The sequence below is a fragment of the Anabrus simplex genome, chromosome 5 (genome assembly GCF_040414725.1).
Source record: "Anabrus simplex isolate iqAnaSimp1 chromosome 5, ASM4041472v1, whole genome shotgun sequence".
NCBI lineage: Eukaryota > Metazoa > Arthropoda > Insecta > Orthoptera > Tettigoniidae > Anabrus > Anabrus simplex.
In genome coordinates, this window is record NC_090269.1 from 343,856,310 (window position 1) to 343,883,596 (window position 27,287).

At 37.3% G+C, this 27,287-nt stretch overlaps 1 protein-coding gene across 1 annotated transcript in view; it reads left to right on the forward strand.

The window, feature by feature from the left end:
* The window catches only part of LOC136874525 (uncharacterized), a 256,905-nt gene that overhangs the window by 211,637 nt on the left and 17,981 nt on the right, over positions 1-27,287 (forward strand). Inside the window, exons 10-12 of the mRNA XM_067148162.2 lie at positions 1,563-1,708; positions 24,312-24,444; positions 25,373-25,658. Of these exons, the coding sequence (XP_067004263.2) occupies positions 1,563-1,708; positions 24,312-24,444; positions 25,373-25,658 (565 nt within the window). The remainder of the gene's footprint in view (positions 1-1,562; positions 1,709-24,311; positions 24,445-25,372; positions 25,659-27,287) is intronic.

The window sequence follows — 27,287 nt, forward strand, 5'->3', positions numbered from 1 at the left end:
ATCTGGTTTTGCATTGCAGCTCCTCAGTGACAGAAGCTCTGAAAGACTGGAACTCCAGGGTGAATGTGTTAAGGAAAACATTGCCGGAGTGGGTAGCAGTGTTGTTGGTGGCACGTGTTGCCTTATCGAAGCGAGTTTGGATGTAATTAAGCTTTAAAATGAAGGATCTGCTTTAAAAAAGAAACAACCATACTGTCATATATCCCATCACATTCAATGGCTGCAAATGTTGGCCGACTATGACTAAGGCTTAGTGTAATAGAGACAAAGATCTTGAGGTGGGCAGAGGGCATCACTAAATTAGATTATGTTTTACAATGACAGCATTAGGAAATGTCTTGGTGTTGCACCAATCCATGAGAAAGTGTACAAGAGTGTCTCCAATGCTTTGGGCATGTTTTACATGCAAGAGCCGGTATGATTGCCAAGAGGGGCTACAACTTACAGGTCATTGGCAGAAGACCAAAGGGATAACTTCATCAATGTTGGGTTGACACATTAGATACATAAAGACCTCAATAGTGTGAATATTTAACCAGAGGTAGCCCAAATTATAACTAAATGAAGACAGCAGATCTCATAACCAATTGGGATAAATGCTAAAGAAAGAAGAAGATTATTATTGTCATTGTCATTGTTATCATCATCTAATTTTATTTATTTATTTATTTATTTATTTATTTATTTATTTATTTATTTATTTATTTATTTATTTATTTATTATTTGCTTTACGTCTCACCAACACAGATAGGTCTTTTGGTGAAGATGAGATAGGAAAGGTCTAGGGGTGGGAAGGAAGCGGCCGTAGCCGTAATTAAGGTACAGTCCAAGCATTTGCCTGGTGTGAAAATGGGAAATCACGGAAAACCATCTTCAGAACTTCCAACAGTGGAGTTTGAACCCACTATCCCCCAAATGCAAGCTCTCAGCTGCGCACCCTTAACCACAAAGCCAACTCGCCCTGTCATCGTCTAATTGGAACACAAATTAAGGATTTGCTTTTTTCCCTTCAGAGTCCTCTGCTTCTATGAGATTTATCATATTCAATTCATGGCTGTTTGGTGCCGAGCTTAATATCTATGTAAGAATAATGTCTGGAGCAGTGCAGTATACATCTGAGGGAAACATATCACTTTTCCACACCTAAGACAAGACAACTGCCTTTCAGAAACTTTTGAAAGATAATTTTAAAAGCAGTTGGATGTTTAATCAAGAAGCATATTAATAATATTCTACAATATAGACTGAAAATTAAGACAGTCAGCATTATAAGTAACATCTTTAAATATTAATGTTCAGAAAATCTAGTAACAGTGCTGAAATGTCAATAATTTCTCTCTCTTCTAGGTACAGATATATTTACAAGGTTGTTATGAAGGTGATTGAATCTCCTACTTTAAAATAACCAAAATCTTTACCCTAATTTTGTGTTTAATATGATTCTTACATAAAAACATTATTTTCAAATGTTCATACAATTATAATTACCAACAACAGTTTACCAAATTTCATTGAAAGACATTTAAGTGAATATTGTTATCCATATCTCCCTGGTTTTCAGATTAAGGAAGTAGCTGCTCCTTATACATCTTCCCCTGACCTGCGTCGCTTCTGGGAACATGATATTCGCATGGCTCGTGATACAAACCGTTCAATTTACCAAAGTCAGCGTCGTGGTGCATCTACAAGAAGAAACCCAGATAAAGAGTGAGTCACTTTTCTCTTTTCTTACACCATAAATAAATGGAAATTGCCCCTATGATATTAAGGAAAATAGTATATGTCAGTACACTGAAAGTATTCTGTATTTATTTTATATATTTTTCCTCAATGAATGTTGCAGTAAAGGGAGGATTTTGGGCTTGAAATTAAATGATTACCCTATATTTTTTTTTCATAAGATCATCAGCACATGTACTGTGTATGACCATACGGACCACAAAGGTCCTGAATTTTACAGAATTGCTCGTAGATCTTATAATTTGAAAAGAAAAAAAATCAATTATTCGTATACACAAATAAAGACCTGCTTCATCATGATTAAAACTCATACTTCATGGTAGGGAAACACAACATTTGCATAGGGTGATTATGATACAAAATGGACTAGATTGGCAATTATGAAAAATAGATGTTATGGAATTTTGGGGCATACCTAATCATTTCAAAATATTTCAAGTGCATTTTGTAATGTCTCTCCTGTTACCAAATAACAATCCTTTTACTAATCAATGTTCTCTCAGATATGGGAGGCTTGGTTCATATATTTCTTTTCTGAATCTTATTTTTTACAAGTTGCTTTACGTCGCAACAACATGGATAGGTCTTATGGCAATGAAGGGAAAGGAAAGGGCTAGGAGTGGGAAGGAAGCAACCCTGACCTTAACTAAGGTACAGCCCCAGCATTTGTCTGGTGTGAAAATGGGAAACCACAGAAAACCATTTTCAGGGCTGCTGGCAGTGGGGTTCAAACCCACTATCTCCCGAATGCAAGCTCACAGCTAAGTGCCCCAAACTACATGTGCAACTCGTTTGATTCTTTTCTAAATAAATCTTGATCGCCTGCTCAACGTAATATTAACATACCATTCAGATCATCAGTAAAAGTCCTAGGCGTTACTTTCGTTGATGACATGTAATGGAAAATGCATATTATGAACATTACCCAGAAAACATTCTCTGCATTGCACATGCCTCCTGAGTATAAAAACTTACTTCCTGAAAAACTTTAAAACTAGTCTCTGATCAGTTGATCTTCGCGAGTAATTTCGGGTATCCAAGGGCCATGGCTTGCATTTTTCATGGGTTTAACATAAGAGCATATCTCAAAGACCAAGAAGAAAATGATGTTAGATCCTGACTGATTTTTTTTTTTAATAGCTAAAAATATTTGATCTAGAGATGTATGTAGGTAAATTTGCACATCATCAGCATAAATGTTGTATTTGCAGTATGTTATTCTGAAAGTTGTGAAAAAAAAACAAACAAACAGAAAATACCAACACCAACATCTCATAAATCTAACTGGATAGAAATAAATTAATTCAGGTTTAGGCAGGGAACAAGGATTAACCAATATGTATGTATGTATGTATCAGTGGCGTGCGGTGGTTTCGAAAAGTGGGTATTCTGTCCAAAATAGGACGTACTAATTACCGGATGTAGGAAGTACAATTTAACGTACATCATTATATAAAGAATGTAACCAAGCTCTAACCATATAAAGTTAAGTGTAATCTCATGAAAATTGAAGGACTTCTAACCAGAACGTACGGTATCATGTCAAATCCTTGGCGTTTCAGGAAATACAAAATAATTAGTGACATCACATCTGTAGATTTAAAAAATTGATATAATTTTTAAAGCTGCAATTAACTTATTAAGATGTATAGAAATAGTTTATTTATTCCCAATGACAGTGCATAATCCATAAGAAAACGGAAGACAAGCGTGCCATTGTTGCGTTTTTGTCTGAAAATTATTTTATTCAAGTTTCCTACTTCAAAATTCATAGATTAGTAGAAATCACGTTTATTTAATGAATTACCTGTCACTTCTGTTAAAGAAAACTCCTTGATCTCTTATTTATATATCAGAATACTTTCTGTCCTCTTACAGCCACGAAGCCGACTTGAAATACCTCTGACACTGATGCAACAGCATCATGCATATTACATTGAACACATAGGCTTATTTCAAAATTATTAGTAACTTATTTGCTACGTTTTTGTAGACGTTCTTCTATTGTCCACTGTATGCTCCACTACTAACAAAACTATGCAGTAAGTCCCTCCACAACATTTTTTGTTGCTTTGAGTCTACTTGAAGGTGAAATTTAGTCGTCTCTCTTCTGTATGTGAATGTTGTGATGCCATCATAAAATGTGTCTATGCTTTTCAGTTCGTGCAGACCTTCCTTTTCTATGAACAGAACTGCCAAGCCTGAAAGTCGCTCTTGACTCTGTGTTGACCTCATAATCCTCCTGAGAGCTTAAAATGATCTTTCAACTGATGCTGTTATGCTTGGAACAGTTACTATAAGTACACCCAACTTGTACACTTCAGACAGAGCCGCATCTAATTGTTTGCTTTTTAGAGAACACACTAACTGATGAGGGTGTTGACCATAAAATTCGTCAGATGAATACAGCACGGTAAGTTCATTCTTCAATCGGATAGAATCAAACAAGTATTTATAAGACAGTTCAAGGTTTTCACAAGCCGAATGAGGAAAAGTAGCTCTGTGCGCTTCATACTTCAGAGGATCCAACAAGGATGTAAGTTGTAATTGGTTTAATGATCCAAAACGTTCGTCTAATTGTACAATAATGTTGTCAAAATAGAGCAGTAAAGGCATTTCCTTGAAATTATTGGATCTTCTTTCCGACATTATCGTTTAGTTGGTGGAGAGTCTTCGACACCATGACACCATTTTTTTCAAAATGGCGCCCGGTAATGACGACGTAGTGTTTTATTCTCCGAGTAAATTAACCGTAAAATGTGACGAAAAGTGCGGAAAATGTCGAAAATTAGTGAAAAATGGAATGTTGTGTGATTCATGTGATCGATGGTGGCATTATAAGTGCGGAAATTGCCCTAGAGACGTAAAAACTAATGAAAATGTTGACTGGATTTGTGAGCAGTGTGTTCGGAATGTTGTTGTTGGGGACGGCGTTGACGAAGCACCGAAAACAGTCGATGAGGAATATAAAAGTGCATTAGAAATTATAAACATTCTAAAAAAGGACAATGAGACTCTTAAAGTTGAAAATCAAGAATTAAAAGAAAGACTGCGATCGCTAGAATTTGGGACTGACCATTCTTCGAGTGATATACCGGTACAAGTAACAAACTCGAGCACGTGGTGTCAAGTAGTTCGTGGATGGCCGGCTAAGAAGAAATCTACAACTGAATTTCCGGAAATAAACATTAGAAATAGGTTTTCTGCCCTAAATAATCTAATCATGGAAGAAAGTGATCGCGCGCGTGAAACCAAATCATCGCGATCCGTTGCCGTGCCGAGTTTAAAATTTAGGCCTAGAATTCAGATTCAAGACCCAGTTAGGCCTAAATCAGCGAAGGTAGCTGTGTTTGGTGATAGCCAAGGAAGGGGAATTGCGGGAGTTATTAACGACGAGAATATAGCAGCAACCGGAGAAATATATCCAGGAGCTTCTATCAGCAGTGTTGTGGAAAACGTAGAAGCAGCAACTAGGAACTTCGGGAGCGGCGATGCAGTGCTTATCATCGGTGGGACGAACGACGTAGCTCGCGACGACGCCAAGAATGTAAGATCACAACTTAAACATACACTAGGGAAGCTGACCCACACTAACGTTTTTGTAGTGAACGTGCCCCACAGGCATGATTTGAGTAGAGACTCGTGTGTGAACATTGAAGTGGACAAGGTCAATACAGATATTGTTAAAATTTGTAAACATTTTCGGAATACTCAGGTTATTGAATGCAGCAGTTTTGAGAGATACTGTTATACAAAACATGGCCTCCATCTAAACAATTCAGGTAAACGAAAGATAGCAAATATTGTTCTAGATTTTATTAATCTTAAGATATGTACTGTAAAACAGGCAACTCCCTTGAGTTATAATACTGACCAGGAAAACTAGTAGAAAGAGCCAGCTGTACTTCAAGCTGGCTCAGTCAACTAGAAAAAGAAACTCAGGATAGTAAGGAATTTCAAGTTACCCAATTGCAACAGTCAAGTTTTAGGGAGGAAGGGGGTCTGAGATTGCTCTTGGTAAACTGTCAAAGTGTAGTAAATAAACAATTAAAATTCGGTACATTGATGGAATCTTATGAGACTGATGTGGTGATAGGAGTGGAATCGTGGTTGAAAGAAGGGGTGGGTAATAGAGAAGTATTTCCAGAAGGGTACACAGTCTATCGTAGAGACCGAGGAGATAAAAAGGGAGGGGGGGTGTTTATTCTGGTGAAGGAAAATTACTGTTCACATGAATGGTTTACCGATGAAAGGGATGAAATATTAGGGATAAAATTAGTTTGTGATAATATGAAGGAGGTGGGAATTATAGGAACATACAGGCCTGGAAGAGAGGAAAGAGACATGGAAATCTTTGAAAAAATAATAGATTATACTCATAAAAACAATAATAATGATATGGTAATAATTGGGGGAGATCTAAATTTGCCTGAAGTTGAATGGAAAGGAGCTGCAAGTGAAGCCCATGAACAGAAACTGGCAAATAAGTTAATTTGGGAGGGAGGATTTACACAAGTAGTACAAGAACCGACTCGTCTCAATAATTTACTAGATGTATTCTTGGTTAAACCATGGGAAATTGTTGATAAAACTGAGGTAATTGAAGGAATAGGAGACCATAAGGCTGTAATAATGGATGTAGGACTCGTACCAAAAAGGCTTAATAAGAGGGTTACACAAGACAAGAAATTGTACAGAAATACTAAAGTTGATGAATTTGGGACTTACCTTAAATCACAATTCAGTTGTTGGATAAGTGAAGGGAGTAACGTGGATACACTTTGGGCTAAATTTAAAGGAATTATTTGGGAAGGAGAGAAGAGATTTGTACCTGTTAAGAAGGGTAAAATGACCTCAGACCCTGTTTATTATACAAGGGAAATAAGAAAATTAAAAAGAAAATGTAGAATAGTAAACAGGAAAATCAAAGAGGGTAGGGAGAATAGAGAAACTAGAAAACAGCTAATGAGGGAACTGAATAGAGTGAAAAAGGAAGCAAAAGAGAATTATATGAATGGCATACTTCAAGAGGGTAATGACCACAAAGGGAAATGGAAAAAGCTGTATTCATATATCAGGAATCAAAAAGGAAAAGGAGTCCAAATTCCTACAATGGTGGGAGAAGGGGGTGAACACTATTTAACAGATACTGAGAAAGCAAACCTATTTAGTAGGGAATTTAGAGATTCAGTAGATGATTGTCAAGAGTTGGAAACCGAAACAGAAGATAGAGAGGGAGAGAGACAGAGGGAAACAAGAAGCTTCTCATTCACAAACAAAGATATTTTCAGAGAAATCCAACTGCTTCAGCAAGGAAAAGCTGCAGGAAGTGATCAAATTACTGGGGAGGTATTAAAGACAATGGGGTGGTACATAGTGCCTTATTTAAAATTTCTCTTTGACTATGTCATAAATAATAGTGTAATACCAAAGGAATGGAAGGAATCTATAATAATACCAATTTATAAAGGAAAGGGTGATAAAAGGAAACCAGAGAACTACAGACCAATCAGCCTGACCAGTATAGTTTGTAAAATTCTGGAGAGTTTAATATCGAAGTACATCAGAGGGATATGTGATGATAAAAATTGGTTCATGAGGAGCCAGTATGGATTTAGAAAGAAATTTTCTTGTGAGGCACAACTGGTGGGATTTCAGCAGGACATATCAGATCAGTTGGATTCAGGAGGTCAGTTAGATTGCATAGCCATAGATCTTTCCAAAGCCTTTGATAGAGTGGAACATGGAATATTATTAAAGAAATTGGAGGGAATAGGATTGGACGTAAGGGTTACACGTTGGATAAAAGCATTTCTAAATTCAAGGGTTCAGAAAGTCAAAGTAGGAAATAATGTATCGCAGGAAGAGAAAGTTTGGAAGGGAATTGCACAGGGTAGTATAATCGGTCCGTTACTTTTCTTAATATACGCAAATGATTTAGGGAACAATATAACATCAAAAATAAGATTGTATGCAGATGACATAATTGTTTATAGAGAAATAAACAACATTGAGGATTGTTCAGAATTACAAAGGGACCTTGAAAGTATCCAACAATGGGTTGAAGAAAATAATATGAAGGTTAATGGAGGCAAATCAACTGTTACAACTTTTACAAACAGGAGCTTTAAAACTGAATTTGAATATACTTTGGATGAGGTAGTTATCCCAAAAGATGGCAAGTGCAAATACTTAGGTGTGAGATTTGAAAGTAATTTGCACTGGAAGGGTCATATTGATGACATTGTTGGGAAAGCATACAGATCATTACATGTCATAATGAGGCTACTTAAAGGATGCAACAAAGAATTAAAAGAAAAAAGTTACTTGAGTATGGTTCGTCCATTATTGGAATATGCAAACAGTGTTTGGGATCCTCACCAAGAATACCTAATAAAAGAAATAGATAGTGTGCAGAGGAAAGCAGCAAGATTTGTAACAGGGGATTTCAGGAGAAAGAGTAGTGTATCAGAAATGTTAAAGGAACTTGGGTGGGAAAGTTTAAGTAAGAGAAGGGAGAAAACTAGACTTACAGGATTATATAGAGCCTATACAGGAGAAGAAGCATGGGGAGATATCCGTGAGAGGCTTCAGTTGGAAAATAATTATATCGGCAGGACTGACCACAAATATAAAATTAGAAGGAATTTTAGCAGAAGCGATTGGGGTAAATTTTCATTCATTGGGAAGGGTGTGAAGGAGTGGAACAGTTTACCAGGGGTAGTGTTTGATCCTTTTCCAAAATCTGTACAGATATTCAAGAAGAGAATAAACAGCAACAGAGAAAATAAATGAAGTGTTAGAGGGCATTCGACCGGTGCAGGTTATTGTAAATTTAAAAACAATGTGTGTGAATAAATTAATTCCATCCCCTGGTCTAAGGAGTTTGGACAGCCAAAGTAGGGGACTGCCTGTAGGGGTGAAGTACAGTGGGGACTTCGAGGGCCCTGGGACCGCTACGGTAGCTGTGAAGGCCCTTCAGGAACTCTGAAAAGTGGTGGCAAAAGGGGCTCTGGTTAAGACGCAGCAGGTCGTTATGCTACTTAGGATCCAGAACGGGTAAAAAAAAAAAAAATAGTAAATAAATAAATGCAATGTAAATATTAATATTATACCAGTTTTATAGTATCATTTGAAGATATTATAATTAGAATTTTGTAAACAATATAAATTTATTAAGGATGAGCTGTGTGTTTAATAGAAAACATTGTTAGCGTAAATTGTATAATATTGTATTATAGGAAAAATTTTCTTCTCTTGTTAATTTAATATTTAGTGCTTGACAATAATGTATTTTAGTGTACCATTTGCCACCGAGGTAGACACCTCATTTGCAAATAAAGAGATTTTGATTTTGATTTGATTTTGATGACCAGAGTCTCGGCCCAAGTTACGCCGCACTTATTCCTGAGCTTTATTCTCTTTTGATTTCGTGAACTTTCTCGGAGCAATATAGGACGTATGAATGCTTAGATTGAAGGACATTGAAAAGGATATCAGTGGAGGTAAAGATGTTGCTAGAAATCAGTAACGAAAAGGAAGTTTCAAAACTAGTTAGAAATTTCATGAAACCTTGTGCCGCTACTACTGTTCACTGTCCCAGTTTGAGCTTTCATCTAAAACACTCAGAAAAAATTCAAGGAATGTAGTGCGATGTTCTTTCACCGAGTGAACAAGATGAGATGAAAAATTCTACCGTGCTGGAGCATTTCTAGGCATCCTCTTAGCTGTAAATTCTTTCAGTTCATGAGATCGTTTAGAGGGCTTGTCCTAATCACGTTAAGGTCTCAAAACACCAGGCAAATGCTGGGGCTGTACCTTAATAAAGTCCACGGCCGCTTCCTTCCCAGTCCTAGCCCTTTCCTGTCCCAGCGTCGCCATTAGACCTATCTGTGTCGGTGCGACGTAAAGCCAATAGCAAAAAAAAAAAAAAGCATTCTTGCACTTTGGTTCTTAGTCGATTTGTGTGGCCGGCCATCACAGCTGCCCCGTCAAACGTTTGAGCAGCTAACCTGTAGTTTAAGTCAAACTCAGTAGCAATGTTTTTCACATGTTCAAGCAAACCACTGGCTGTTCGATCTGCGCTGACATCAGTGAAAGTAATGAACCTTTCGTGAGCTCTGCCACTTTCAGATTCAACATATCTCAGAGTAATTGATAGCTGAGACGAATTCATGTCTGAAGTCTCGTCAAGAAAAAAGGCAACAAAGATAGCGTGTTTTATTTCTGCCTTCACACTTTTCAAAACTACATCACTGACAGCCTTTAATAATTCATTTTGTATCCTGTTTGAAGTTTCGCAAAACACGGTGGGTACATAACGACGCATCGTAAATGGCGAGAAAGTTCAATGCACCCAAGTAAGCACCCCTGTCAAAGAATCTTCACCTTCAGAATGTCTACGGAATGGTAAATTCGTGAGAGGCTAAAAAACACACATCAGTCAATTGCTTGAGTACCTCTCTGTTTTTCCGAACTGTCTCATTATATTGTACAGTGCTTGCACGAAATTGAGCATTAAGCTGAATATCAATTCTAGACTTTCGAAACGTTCTCAATGCAGAAATGTGTGACTGCAATTTCTCATGCTTTTGAATGGCATTGTGCAAATTACTCAGATTATCAAAACCAGTGTCGGACCAAACAGTTCGTTCTTTTGCAAAGAGTAAACATGGCCAGCAAAATAGTTTATTAAATTTGGAATGTCCAGAAATCCATTCTGTTTTACTGTACTGTGAAGGTTGAAATGACGAACGTACTCTTGATTTTTGTTTTTATGCGTCCCTTTAAGGTTGGGCATATCTGAAGGTTTTCCAGATTGGAAAATTCCTAGTTTCTCATATAAGCTCCTAAAACGAAACGGTTTGTCCAACAGTTTTTCAATCACACAAATTGAGTCAGCCATCGCAAATATTATGATAAATGAAACTAAGAAGAAATTACATTTCACTAAATACTTCTACATAGATACTCAATTATGCACTTACGACACAGGCTAATTATAAGCACTGCCCACGTTGCATGTTATTATTATGGAAATCATTAGAACGTACGCTCCTATAGAAGCACGTCACATGGTCCACTACAACGCTGGTACCTATTAGTAGGCAAGTTTTTCTCACACTGTTACATTTAAGAAAAAACTAATTTTCAGTTCTAAAAGGAACTGGATACTCGTACTTTTAAAAAACTTTTCACTGATGTCAGTTGTTACTCGCAAGAGCTGTTCCAGCAATAAGTCAAATCACAGTAAATAAACGTATCATAAACTCAAACAAAGCTGCTTCACACAGCTACACCGTGCGATCAAGCCGGGCAGCATTGAGTTTTCGGCTTACCAAGTTCGCTTACTGGCGCGGTTACTACGCATGCGTCACCTTGAATTCTACGCTGGGTGAGCCAAGCGGTAGGTGTGTCGCGAACCCTCGCTACTGCAGAAATTCGCACTGCAGAATTTGTTCTACATACCGCAGAAAACCACATTACAGCAAATGAGTTATTAAAAAAATAGTATTGCCAACTGACAAGATAAAATGAATTATTGCACTTACAGTTACAAAAGTGTTTACTTTTTGCTTCTCAAGTCCAACGGGTAAGCCCGGCTTAGCCTGCATACCCACAATGCACGCTACTGGTATGTCTGTCTGCCTGTCTGTATGTATGTATGTATGTATGTATGTATGTACAGTATGTATGTATGTATGTATGTATGTATGTATGTATGTATGTATGTATGTATGTATGTATGTATGTATGTATGTATGTATGTATGTATGTATATTCAACCCTTGTAACATTTCCCTATGGGGTTGGGTATGAAGTGAAATGAATCTTCATAGCGAGTTTTGTATGACCGGATGCCCTTCCTGATGTCAACCTAATCAGAGGAGTTAATGAGATTAAATGAATGACATGATATATGATAGGAGGAAGGGAGAGCTGATACATGGCTTACTCCTGTCAAATAGCAGCAAGGGTGTCTGCTCAAGGCCCAACATCTTCATCCAGTGGACTAATCACCATCAACATGTGCCTTACTCCGTATGAACACTGCAGAGAGATTTGAAATTGAATCCAGGATTTTATCACGCAATCTAGTGATTAGAAATTGTATACCTCCACCTCTCCTACCCTGTCAGCCAACATTCTGGTGGTGAAATTTTTGTCAACCAGCGGGACTTGAACCAATATGTAACATTAATGAATTTCGGATTGAATGAGAAAATGACATAGCAAACAACATCAAAGAATTCAAAGAATATGTAGGTAATTGGGTATCTTAATCTGATGAATATATCAAACTTGTTGATAAATACAAAACCATAATTGCTAACAACTGATTTCAATTTATAATCAGCCTGTTCTAGACTCAGACCTGTCAGAAATTCATAAACCATAACTAGTCAAATTTTTATTTTAGCAAACACAATATTTATAAATGTTATACAAATAGGAAAATAGGTATCATAGATCACTTCATGATTTATATAACCAAGTAATGGAATGGAACAAACAAGTGACAAGTGTCATATGAAGTCTTATATTGAAAGACAGGAAAATGAATGGGAACATATAATAGAACAAACACAATGACAGGTCAGTATCAGAAGAGTAAGCAAGGAGAAGGAGGCAAGGACAAACATTAAAATGCAAAAGGACAAGGACATTCTGTACAGTGCATATACTGCCATCTCCCAGTAGAATGGCTCTCTCCTGATCACTCCCAACTCCCACTCTATCCCATCAAGTGCCGAGGTTACGGATAGTGGAAGCCTTTACCTTCCACCCCTCCAAGTGCCTTCATGGTCTGTACGGAGATGACTTTGAGGTCAAACTTGAAAGATAAATTAGTATCTAAAATGCCTATGTGGGAGGGAAAGTTTTGGGAAGGGGGGGGGGGGGTATACAGGAGATGGCAGTCAGAGCAAAAATAAATTAGTAAGCTACCCCACAAATATAAATTGAAATGAAAATGTAAAATGAGAGAAAAAAATTGTGGAAAGGATACCATAATTCATATTGTTTGCCAGGAGTGGTGTTTGACCCCTTTCCCAATTCTGGATAAGTACACTGACTGACAGAGCAAATGCAACACCAAGAAGGAGTGGTCAGAACTTTGTGCCAATTGCAGGGTAGACTGACGTCACTGAGGTATGCTCATGATGTGAAATGCGCCGCTGTGCTGCGCACGTAGCGAACGATAAATGGGACACGGCGTTGGCGAATGGCCCACTTCGTACCGTGATTTCTCAGCCGACAGTCATTGTAGAAGGTGTTGTCGTGTGCCACAGGACACGTGTATAGCTAAGAATGCCAGGCCGCCGTCAACGGAGGCATTTCCAGCAGACAGACGACTTTACGAGGGGTATGGTGATCGGGCTGAGAAGGGCAGGTTGGTCGCTTCGTCAAATCGCAGCCGATACCCATAGGGATGTGTCCACGGTGCAGCGCCTGTGGCGAAGATGGTTGGCGCAGGGACATGTGGCACGTGCGAGGGGTCCAGGCGCAGCCCGAGTGACGTCAGCACGCGAGGATCGGCGCATCCGCCGCCAAGCGGTGGCAGCCCCGCACGCCACGTCAACCGCCATTCTTCAGCATGTGCACGACACCCTGGCTGTTCCAATATCGACCAGAACAATTTCCCGTCGATTGGTTGAAGGAGGCCTGCACTCCCGGCGACCGCTCAGAAGACTACCATTGACTCCACAGCATAGACGTGCACGCCTGGCATGGTGCCGGGCTAGAGCGACTTGGATGAGGGAATGGCGGAACGTCGTGTTCTCCGATGAGTCACGCTTCTGTTCTGTCAGTGATAGTCACCGCAGACGAGTGTGGCGTCGGCATGGAGAAAGGTCAAATCCGGCAGTAACTGTGGAGCGCCCTACCGCTAGACAACGCGGCATCATGGTTTGGGGCGCTATTGCGTATGATTCCACGTCACCTCTAGTGCGTATTCAAGGCACGTTAAATGCCCACCGCTACGTGCAGCATGTGCTGCGGCCGGTGGCACTCCCGTACCTTCAGGGGCTGCCCAATGCTCTGTTTCAGCAGGATAATGCCCGCCCACACACTGCTCGCACCTCCCAACAGGCTCTACGAGGTGTACAGATGCTTCCGTGGCCAGCGTACTCTCCGGATCTCTCACCAATCGAACACGTGTGGGATCTCATTGGACGCCGTTTGCAAACTCTGCCCCAGCCTCGTACGGACGACCAACTGTGGCAAATGGTTGACAGAGAATGGAGAACCATCCCTCAGGACACCATCCGCACTCTTATTGACTCTGTACCTCGACGTGTTTCTGCATGCATCGCCGCTCGCGGTGGTCCTACATCCTACTGAGTCGATGCCGTGCGCATTGTGTAACCTGCATATCGGTTTGAAATAAACATCAATTATTCGTCCGTGCCGTCTCTGTTTTTTCCCCAACTTTCATCCCTTTTGACCACTCCTTCTTGGTGTTGCATTTGCTCTGTCAGTCAGTGTATTTAGGAAGGTACTGTAATCATGTAAATATAAGTTTAAATGAAAATAAAAATGATCATATGTAAGCTATACATTTTATTTCCAATAATTGTAAATATTAGGTCAGAATGTTGTGGTGAAATAATTATAATTCTTTTTTTCACTGGTATAGCCCCATGAAATATGGACATTGCAAAAAGTAGAAGTGATGAAACTCAAGGCCTTTGAGGTGTGGTGCTGGCATTGACTACTAATAATACCTTGGACTGATAGAGTCCTAAACGAGAACGTTCTCAAAAAATCAAATGAGACACGTACCTTGGTTGAAACCTTGAACAAAGGAAAAAATAGCTTTGTTTGCCACTTGCTGCATCATTTTGACTGGTGTACTACCCTGTTTGAAGGGAAAATGAAAGGCAGAAGGACCAAAGGAAGACCTAGAGTGGAATTTATAGATAACATTAAAGGCAAGCACACCAATTGCCACTTGAAGCTGCTGGCAAAAGAACGGAAACATGCATGTTACCCACCAACCTTAGCGTTGAGGATAAGAAGAAGAAGAAGAAGAAGAAGAAGAAGAAGAAGAAGAAGAAGAAGAAGAAGAAGAAGAAGAAGAAGAAGAAGAAGAATCCCCAAGTACAAAATAAATTGTTCATATTCTTTTATATGGATTTCGGGGTATGAAGGGATGCGATCTAACTTTGGAAAAAAGATTAAAACATAAAAAAGCAAATTCCTGGTCACAGAAAAAATATTTTTCAAATATTGTGGTATTTTGTGTTGTCTTTTGTCTTCTGGCAAAGGCAAATGGCTTATATTGCCATTAAGTTCACAGTAAAGATTACCATTTATGTCGGGTATTGATATAAAGGTACTGACGTGTTCCATAATATGTAACTAATATCATGTAATTGAATTGAATGCCTCTGAAAGAAATTAAGGCCTTACATTAGCATGTAATGTTACAACATAAGATTTCATAACTTTTCAGTAGAGCTGTTTAAAAATTTAGTTACTTTGTGACACAAATAACTACTAAACTATTTGGAAGTTACGCTGGCATTTGCATTTTCATCTTCACCGGTATTCTGACATAGAATTTTTATAACGAAAATTACTAACAGATATTAGTTACGGTCAAATTATTTCATGGAGATCTATCTATCAGTGCTAAGTCTCTGAGGTTTTATGATTTGCAGAAGGTCACTGAAGACAATTAATTGCACCACTACTGGACTTTACAAAAATTATCACATACCTTAATGATCGTTAATCACAGCCAACATAAGACAGAAATATCAGTTATTTATGCTGAAGCCTTCGTTTTGGGCATATTTTATGCCCTTTCACCATCTGGTCTCAATGTCCTGCCTCTCCACAGTAGCTGACGGTGGGTCGAGACCTCTTCTTTGGGGAGAATTTTCTCGGAGTTGGTGGTTTTCTCTTCTGAGCCTTACTTGTTTTTTTAGGCGTTACACTTCTTGAAGATGATGATGGTGTAATTATTGGCAGAGGAGGAGAAACAGAAGCCTGCTCTGTAAGATTTTCACTTGAGGTGGTTGGTGGCGGCATTGTTGCAGCAGGACATAGTAAATCTTTCTTATCTTCTGATACGAAGGGTCTAATTTTTTCATGGAGATACATGTGTCTATTGATGCTTAGTCCTTGAGGTTTGATGACCTGTGGAAGGTCACTGAAGTCAGGCGGTGGATCTTCTGGAAGTATGGTGTAGGGTACTTCGTCAGAAACTATGGATTTCTTTGTCAACGCTACACCTGGGTGCTCTTTCATATACACAAATTGATGTATCTGGGTTATTTGTGGAATGTTCTCATTCCAGCTTGGAACTTGTTTTGCCAGTCATCAGTAGGAATTGTTACATTTCTGGATTCTGTGCCAACAGCAACAGGAATAATAGAGCTAGAAACCTGACAACTTTTACAGGCGACATTAATTACATCTTCAATAACTTCACTTTCATTTTTCTAGAATGCTCTCTTTAAACAACTAAAATACAAATTAGGTTGAAATTTTATGTGTCCCACTGGTAAGAATGAAATTTTTCAACTGCTATTCTTTCCTGTCATAACTCTCCACATGAGGTATCTCATTAAGATGTTTTATTTTGCCCAACACAGTTATCAGCATGGAAATCTAAATGCTCCTCACCGACTGAAAATTTTTCCAAGAAGTGATGTACAAGGGATAAGACAGTATTTACTCCTTTACTGACAATATAAGCATCTGGAATAATGTACAAAACAAATTTGTTAAGTGGTTCACACGCTATGGCAAAGAGACCCACTTTGTAGCCTGTAAGAAAAAAGATGGGTCCAACTTGTTGCAGATTGTATAGTAAGTGCACCCGTTGGGCAAAATCAAAACTATAATGCATTGTGCCTTTGTTACAGCTATGTGGCCCAAGAGACAAAGGAGTTTACAGTTGTCTAATCCCTTGTCTACAATTGTTTATGATGTTTTTATAAGCAGCCTTCTCCAACAGATTTCTTTTTTCCTCCTCATCCATAATTGACAGTTTCCCTATTACAATTTGATTGCTTCTACAAGTCATACAAAGATCAGTCTTAGATTTCTGAACTACTATGTTACTGCAAAATGTACGCCAGATGGAATACCAGAAAGAGAGTGATACAGGAATTCTCTCTAATGATTTATAACTGTCAGAGTACAATGTATGAACGTACTTCTTAGACATGCTGTCGGGGAGAAGTATGAGATCACTTCTTCATTTTTTAGGGATCCGGCCGGGCATGACAAGCGCATTTTGTTCACTGAAATTATTCATTAAGTTGACTGCATGTTTACGATCATCAAAAGGAATAGATTTTAACTGAGAAGTCTTTAAAACATTTTGGTGAATTTTAGGCTGCACCCCTTCTTTCCTGAATTGTTCCTTTAAACTTCTTAGCCTCTTAGAGCCACAAGCGAATACAAATTGAAAGAATGACTGACACACCTCCTACCCTCTGAAGTGATAAATTGTGCTTCTTTCCTGTCATAATTTTTTCTCTTAGTAGCTGTCGCCATTGGCTTGTTTCGTACTATTGCATTAATCGCACCCATCATTAATACATGGTGGTGACTGACATGTTCCCCACAATTGTAATTCAGTTCCTGACATTCTATTCTCGAAGAATGAATGAAGCTTTCAGGAGAATGACCAGTACAATTTCTTGTACAGCCACAACCCTTGATTACAAATTCTTTAACCTCATATTCGGATCTGTTTGAACTCTGGGAACATCATGTAGAACACTTATGTCCACATCAACAGAGTCCTCCTGCAACTCGTCTGTTGTGGAAATTTCAAAAGGTTCACTTTCCTCAAAATCACTATCCTCACCAGAATTTTCACTTTCAAACTTGAGGGGTGCACTGAAGTAGTCTGAAATAACATTCGATAGATCCAGCGGAAAGTCACTGACACGCCCCCTCACACAAGTGGTATCAAAATGATGTCCGGCTAGTGACACCATGGGGTAAGCGTATCCCAGCAAGGAAGCAACAAAACCAAAATGGAACCAAAACACAAAAATAAAATTAAAATAAATGTGGAAGAGAGAGTATTTAAAAGAAGGGACCCGCTTCCCAAGGAACAAATGGTGGGATCAACAAGGGAACCAGAACAAGCATCTACAAGAAAAATTTGTACACCCTATTCAAAAACTATACTATAATTAATTCAAAAATTAATACAAACTAATACATCTTTAGCAGAAAATAAAAAGGTGAAATAAATCAGTTTGGTCTAGTTACAAGAAATATTGAAGTTTTGAGTAAATAAAAATAAATACATAACAATTCTGTTTTTTGTTTCAAAAAAGGAGAAATTTTGATATATATAGTGCTTTAAAATTAGAACAAATAATTTATAATCCTAAAGTGAGGTTTTTAACAGATAAATATACCATCTTTTAATTTGAATAAATAAATAAATAATTTTTGTAAATAGTACCAAATTTAAGAAAATATAATTTTTTAAAATGAAATACTAACCCTAGCGACCTAACTAAGAAAGGAGCTCCTTGAATAAACCTACAATATATTATTTTACATGATATCTACACTTTAAAAAACAATTGTCTAAGGACCATTCTTAATGGAGGGTTCACTACACCGAACGCGTAATAGAAAATGATAAATGCAAAATGCGTCGCACGAATGAAACACAGAGACATCTCTGACGAAAAATATCAGTCACATAGCATATCCCAGAAATAGAACCGAATAGCATAGTAAAATTAGCATCACCAATATAAAACCACGAACAGAAAGAAATGAGAAGTCATCGTTCATATGCCGTACACTTCAAGAGAGAACCGGTCAGGTAATACAAAATGTTAGTAATCATATACTCAAAAACACACACGTAAGAGAGCAACAACAATTAGAGAGAGCCGAATGCAACAGCATCCAGAGGCAGACTACACACGCGATAAGATAACAATACAACAGTTACGTAACGACAGGCAAAGATAAGAACAGATAACCAACAATGGCAACTGACACGGTTCGAGGTGATAAGGCCACTCAACAAAGCAACAGCGATGACACAAACGTATTAAAGCCCTCCATTAACAATGTCCTTACATTCTACAGAAACACTACTCGTAAAATGAATAATATAGAAATTTGCTGTCACCAAATAGCCTAAAATATACTTATCTATCTTAAATTACTTTTTAATAATAATTATTATTATTTGGGAAAATTAGTGTCAACAGAGATTGTTCGGTGCACAATTCAAAATGTACAGTTAGAGAGGAGAAACAAACCCGTAATAAAATAATGAAGATAAATAAAACAAGATATCACAATAAAATGTAACGTCACACACAGGCAGGATTTACAAGTACGGGCAGCAATAAATCAAATGTAAAACACCCGCATGAAGGGAACATCACAAGAAACACACACAAATTTAGCAGAAATAAAATAAATAATATGAAAAATAAAATGAGAAATGATCAAAACACACCAAGGGTTTAACGGACGTCACGATGCACATACAATGGCTCCAAAAATACAAGTCCACATGTCAAAAATGAAACAAACATAAATTATGTCTCACTAAAATTACGAACGCAAACTACGATGCACATACAAAATTTAGAAAAAACATATCCACAAATAAAGAGAGGCAGTACTTACAGAAATGAAGAAAATTACATACCAAATAAAAGAAATAATCCATAATGAATTAAGCAACCGAACAATCACTATCAACCACAAGGCAACACTACACCTTAAAACAAATACCTCACCATATTCATCTTAAATATTAATGTTATATACATTATTTACAATTCCCAATCCCTGAAAGGGATACAGAATGTTTTTCACCCAATGCCTGTACTAGGCATGCTGAATCTGCCAGCTGGCCTGAGACACTCAGTTCTCCACGTTATGCTCCAGCGAGTTAAAAAAAAAGACAACCCACAGCCGTTTCCAAGCGCCCAGCACGCTTCCACAGTTTAGTGAGTTACGCGCTATCTGTCTAACTGCGTTCAAACTCACCACAAGTTCCACAGCGCGCGCACAGATGGTGTTAACGTACACATTTCAGGCAGTCGAATACACTGTGTTACCAACATAGGAGTGTCAAATGTGCCATGCAAATGGTCCAACAACACATACAAAAAGTTCAAATATATTATACAGATATATGAAGACGTACACCGTCAGGTTTCAAGTTTATTTATTAATTGTAATGCCACATCACTGTCTATATATTGTTTTAAATCTTTCACAATAACATCTGCTGCATCACTAGGCCCTGACATAGTGAGAATTATTACTACTTATTTTGGAACCTAATCTATTTTAAAACGTTTTAATGTATCCACAAAGGCGCACACAAAATGCTGTCAGTTGGTACATGGATTTATTCACAATTATTTACAAATTAAACATAGATAACCTTAATCATGGCCATCACAAACAAATCATTTCACTACGATAACATCAACACACCACCATATTTAACAAATGCCTATCACTAAGCACATGCCACATGGAGATTGCAACCTTAAAACAATTGACTGCTTACAAGCATGTTATCCACAACACGTGGCCACAAGTATACTCCTCTTAAACCATAACTCCAACTAAACAATAACTTGTCTCTACCAACAAGACCACCTCTTTATATAGGTGCCTGGCCAGGCTTCTAGAAAGATACCTTACAAAGTACCTTCTTGTAAATTCTCGAGTGCCTAACAACATTGTTAATGTACAGAATATTCTCCATAGTTCTCGCCTACCTAGTGACTTTTTGAATGTTACAGTGTGTTTCAAAATACTGTAATGGATTACAAATCATATATATAGGTAATAATAAATTATATACAGGTTCTTACATTAACTGAACTCATAAAAATGTCTATATACAGTTCATGTTTCATGACATAACCTCACAAACAGTGTGATCATCCAACTATGTAAATAATAATACTAATACTAAGTGGATGTAAACATTACATAGCCATACATTACAAGTAATAATAATAATAATAATAATAATAATAATAATAATAATAATAATAATAATAATAATAATAATAATAATAATAATAATAATAATAATACGAGCTCAATACTTGCATTATTTACCCATGGGTAAGAGAATATTGTTTTCAAGTTATATCAATCACACTTGCGTCAATTTTAATGAACTTAAATACACAACTATACGAATAATAAGGAAAACACCACATTTCTCCACTGTATGAAATAGACTGAAAGTCTCCATCGGAATCGGAAATTTTTGGAGCAGACAGGATGTTTATAAAACTTACGGTAAAACCTCGATTATCCGTCGCCAAAAAGAATCTTGATTTTTTAAAAGCAATGTACAGTTGCTCCAAAACTGAATGAGTGTACTCTTGATGTCAATAATAATAATAATAATAATAATAATAATAATAATAATAATAATAATAATAATAATATTGGTTTTACATCACACTAACCACTTGGACAGTTTTCAGAGATACCGAGGTGCAAAAATTTTGTCTCACAGGAGTTCTTTTACGTGCCAGTAAATCAACCGACACGAGGCTGACATATTTGAACATGTTCAAGTACCACCCGACTGAGCTAGGATTGAACCTGCCAGGTTGGGGTAACAAGGCCATCGCCTCAACCGTCTAAGCCACTCAACCCAGCTCTTGACGTCAAGATATCTTGATACAGTATTCTGTTTTGGAGCGACTGGAAATTGACTCTCCGACTCCTGAGTCCACGATCATAACGTACAGTAACTACTGAACGTACATGCGCATAGACCGGCAATCAGCATTGGAAACATGACTTCATACATTTTTCTACTACGTAATTTTATATTGTATAAAATTATTTAACTTTTAACTGTTACGAAAGATGAGGGATGCTATTGAAATTCAACAATCACAAACTTTATTATCCATTCCATTGTTGAGGAATAATGTACTGTAGTATGCTCTCTCCCAGCCCACGGAGCATAGAGTACAGTATGCTGGTTGTTTCTACTTCAGAATGATACCTACAACTTATTTGGTACCATGTAACATCTCCGAGTATGTACGTGGATCTTTCATATCGTTCTCTGTCAAGGTTAAATATTTTCACCACAGGCTACGGCATCGTAAATATTTCACAATGCACAGGAATTGGAAACCAGCCTAGCGGTCTGTCATAGTTAACCTCCGCTATTAGTACTGTAGTGCAAAGTAAGGAAATGTGAGAGTGACTGATAAAGTTGAACGTTTATTTTCCGTTCTAACAGCTGAGAAATGTTGAGATCAAAATCTGCAGTAAAAAGAAAATGTGTAGTTTTAACCATACAAAATAAAGTTAATATAATCAAACGGTTAAATAAAGGTGAACTAGCCTCAAATTTAGCATCAGAGTTCGGTGTGGGTGTAACAACAGTGTGGGACCTAATGAAGAATAAAGATAAAGTGTTGCAGTTCGCGGCGAGTTCTAACAGTTCGCATGGACTCGCTAAATTTAAAAAAAAATAAAAAAATGAAAGCATCATCTTTAAAAGAACTGGATGCTGCGTTATTCATGTGGTTTCAGCAAAAGAGAGGCAAAGGTGTACTTATTATTGGTCCTATGATAACAAGCCGAGCACAAATTTTTACAATAAGATGGGGCTCTCAGGGTCCTCACAACATCAAACGGTTGGCTAAGAGATTTAAGGACAGACATGGCATTCGAGAATTAAACATCGAAGGAGAAAAACTAAGTGGTGACAGCAGTGCAGCAGAAAACTTTATATACGAGTTTAAGCGCATAATTGAGAGATACAATTTTGTTCCAAGTCAAGTGTACAATGCCAATGAAACTGGACTTTATTGGAAGCGCTTACCCAGTAAAACACTAGCAGTTGCTGAAGCGAAATCAGCTGCTGGTCACAAATTTAGTAAAGAGCGTGTTACCATCTTGTGCTGTACGAACGCTAGTGGCGACCATAAATTAAAATTAGCTGTTGTTGGTAAAGCTAAAAATCCGTGTTCTTTCAAAGGAACAGTGATGAAATATTTCCCAGTAGATTATTGTCATAACAAGTCTGCATAGATGACACGCGATATTTTCAGGACTTGGTTCCATAATAAGTTTGTTCCGCGGGTTCAAGATTTATTGGCGTCCAAATGTTTGCTATTAAAGGCCGTCCTTTTTCTTGATAATGCACCCTCTCACCCTGTTGATACAGAGTTGATATCAGAGGATGGAAACATTTTTGTTTCCTATTTGCCACCTAATGTAACTTCATTAATTCAGCCATTGGACCAAGGCGTCATCACAACCTTTAAGGCACATTATAAGCGGGAATTGCTAGGCCTCTTACTTCCAAAGAAACGTCGATGGTTGAGTTCTGGAAAAAACTCGATCTAAAAGAAGTACTTTATCTTGCCCAGAAATCATACGATCTAGTAACCGCTCAGAACATCAATCGATCGTGGAGAAAATTGTATGTTGATGTCGAGGAGCTTGCTGGTGATTTTCATGGGTTCACTGATGAAGATGAAAATAAGGGATTGATGATCAAAAATATCCTGAACACTATTGAAAATAACATTCATTTTGGAGAATTGGATGAAAGTAACATTGAGGAGTGGCTCATACTGATGATGTACTGCCTGGGCATCACATTTTAACTGATGACGAAATAGTAAATAAAAGTGTGAACGGGAACTTGGCAGTCAGCTGTGAAGTGACGAGTGAAAGTGAGGGGGATGGGAAAGAAGAGTGCGTCACAAACAATTGCGTACCGCTTCAGACCGCACTGGAGTCGGCTGAAACGTTAATGGAATTCTTGGAGCAAGAGGATGATACAGATTTATCAGACATTCTTGTAATTAGAAAGCTCAGAATGAACATAAAGAAGAAAATAAGTTGTAGGAGAGTGCAAAAGAAAGTAACAGATTTTTTAAAGCAGTTTAAATGACACCAGGTAAATTAATTATTTATGGTCTGCTGGTAATTTAGGTGAATATTTAGTATTTGTTGTAGCTTTGACTACATTTTGTTTTTAAAGAGGGTTTAATGCACTGCATTTTAAGGTTACATGGTATGTATTTTATGCACTTTGAAGTCCATTAAAATTAGTAGTATGAATTATCCAGTTTCTTTTTATTAACCTCTCACCCCTTCCCGGGCATTAGAATGGATAATTGAGGATTTACTGTATTGCCTTTTTTAAAAGTGACCTGTTAGCGTTTACTTATCATAAGATAAGATATCCAAGTCATCTAATCTTATGCTTTCACAGCTATGAGCGCGAGCGAGTAATTGTGTGGAGCCTCGCTTACTATGCGAAAAGCGGTCCCGTTTCTTAGTATTAAATATACATCATGTTTTAGCACAAATTACTGTCAGAGGGCTTTTAAATTCACGCAATGAGTAGACAACAGTCTAAGCAATACATAGCTATCAAAAACAAAAATTCAACATTTTACTCCTTTGAGTGGTTTTAATTAATTTTATTAATTTAATTAATTTCACAATTAATTTGTGAACTGTTGACCGAGAAGTGGTCCCTTTTCTTACTCACGCACACATTTGTTGCCTAGGATAATCTTCTTTCTTTTTCTTTTAGGATGATGCAAAATGTTGCCAACATTCCACCTGAGGATCTCAGTTCGACACTTGAAGCAGCTGTAAGGGAAGCTATGGATGATGTCACATTCAGGAAGGTGAAGCGTGTTAGTTACAATCGAGCTTCAGCTGATGTGAGTATTGGTTTATTAAGGCTACAATCAGCATAGTACCTTATCTATCAAATAGACTTACATTAGGCAATAACAGTAGTTAAAGCATGCAAAATAGAAAACATCCATGAAAACGGCATTAAGAAATTGATGTAACAACATGCATCTATTTGATGTACATTCTTAAGAATATATCACTTCAAACAATTGGGGATAATAGGCTGCACATAATTATCTAATACTCTTAGGTCAGTAAAATCACTATAATCTGTAACACATTACTGCACATATCAATTTTTTTAAATTTCATAAATCTTAATAAGAGTTCTAAAGCAGTAGTTTATAGCATTTACAGTGGAACTTTGGAATGCGAGCATAATTCGTTCCGACAACATGCTTGTAATCCAAAGCACCCATATATCAAAACAAGTTTTCTCATAAGAAACAATTGAAATGCGGATGATTTGTTCACAACAAAAAAATATTTATTCGCATACCGTTTCTAATGGAAAATTCTAAGTTCCCATGCAGGGAATTAGATATTTTTCACCAATAGAGCATGTCAAAAACAGATCAGATGTAAGGCTTTTCAGGCATTTGCTCTATTAACCAGCGTTTTGTCTTAGGTCTGACACTAGACTCATCAGAGTGGGATGTGTCAGACCCTACCCACTGACGCTGGGGTTTATGCAGGTGAACTTATCAGAAGCCCATTATAAGAGGCACAGTCTGATAACTGCATACGGGAGATAAATCTCCACAATGGAGATGCTCTATTGGTGAAAAATATCTAATTCCCTCCATGGGAACTTAGAATTTTCCATTCAAAATTGCTAGGCGGGCAATAATTCCATTCAGATAGAAATTATATTTCTTTGCAGGTCATCTGATAAATCCTTCTATTAAATAGAGCTTATAGTAAAGCATTCAATTTCCTTTGAATTTTCAGTTGGCCCATGTTGTTGGTCTCGGGTCTAGTACCAGTGCTGCTGCCAATTCAGCTGTCAATGAGGTATCACCTCTGAATGATCTGGCTACTCTGGACCAATTGATTCAAGCTTTGCTGGGTCATCAAAAGATACAGCAACAGCAGCAGCAGACATCATCTCGTCTTAGCCGTGTACATCCACTGTCTCGTTCACTGAGGCTTGGCTCCACACATTCAACGGGTGGACGTGGTAGTGCTCGCAACTCATGGTTGCCCCAGCATGGAAGTCACAACTTACACGGACAAGGTATTGAACACATTTCTTGATTTCAAGGTAATTTTTATGGAATATTTTTATATTTTGAAAGTAAGTGTCCTAAATCACGTATTGGTGAGAGCACAACATACCTCAACCGGAATTTAGACATAGGACTATATTATTCTTCTTTATTTTATGTTCTATATTTCTTTGGAAATAGTATGATATAATTCTAAAAAGAGAACAAAAATCTTATTGTAACAAGATATTAAACCAAATTTGCTGAAATGAACTTAGGACACATTGCTTTCGATTTACAGATTTAATCATATTATGTAACTCATATGAAATGGAAATATGACTGCCTTCCGGATTCAAACCCTGATCCTATGCTCTCGAAATGATGGTGATAATTGCTGTTTTAAGGAGCCAAACACTCAGGTCATTACTCACCAAATGAGAAAATTCACCAATTCTGACTGGATAATCTATGTATGAGAAACAATGTTAAATAGCTGGTATTGTTCAGTGTGTCAGAATATTTGAATTTTTGTCCAATTGAGCATTCAAAATATTACTACAGTTTTTAACATCTAGCATTGGAAGTATGATAGGATCAATTGATAGAGCCAAATGTCAGAATAACGAAATGCTGGGGTTTGTGAAATTAATTTTAATTGTATTGAAATGTTGTTCAACTGAGCATACACAACTACAAACCATTCTAGACATTAAATTATACAAGTACAACTATTATAGACATGCAATTATTCAAGTATACTTTTTATTCAGGTCTACATTGTTAGACATCCTGAAATTTTTATTGACTGTAGGATAACTCAACTGTTTCATTTAGAAAAAAAAAATTAAAAAAATAAAAAAATGGTAATTTTCTTTTATACTGAAGATTTTACAATATACTCTTCTCAGTAATCAATGATCAGATTTGCACAATTCATTACACTATTGGGAGCATTGATCTGTTTAATCAGAAAAATGCCATAATTCACTAGAAACATTTATAGTCTCAGCAAGACAGGTTTTCTCTTTCACTTTCACCAGCACTAGTATTTCCATCTTCTTCACAATTTTCACTCACATGTCCATCTTCCTTTTCTTGCATCACACTGTGAATTATGTCCTCTTCCATAATTTTGTTTCCCATAATCACTCCACTGTCGATGTCAATAAAATCATCTGTGGTTACATTTGCAGATGTAGGATTTTTCTGACATATTTATCTCCAAAGTTCTGGGTCCAGTTCTTCTACATCAGCAGGTTTGTTGTTACCTTCATTCTCAATCACAGATGAAATCCTGGACTTCCATCAGCAATTCATTATCACTATCAAAAGCAAGCTTCTCCAAGCCATCATAAACATTTCCATGGCTTCTACGTTGCTTTCGATTTATAGATTTAATTATATTATGTAACTCATATGAAATGGAAACATGACTGCCTTCCGGATTCAAACCCTGATCCTATGGTTATGTTTGTACTCCTTTGAACAGTGAATATTGTGAGTATTGTGAGTATTTGCTGAATTGTATGGATCAACCCTTACTTTACAAAGTAAAAAATTAAATGTATCCTCCTATTCAATACATAATATAATTCCATCATTAGATGGAGTAATAAAAATCAAACATGTTTTGACTTGTTTGAGGCATCTTCAGT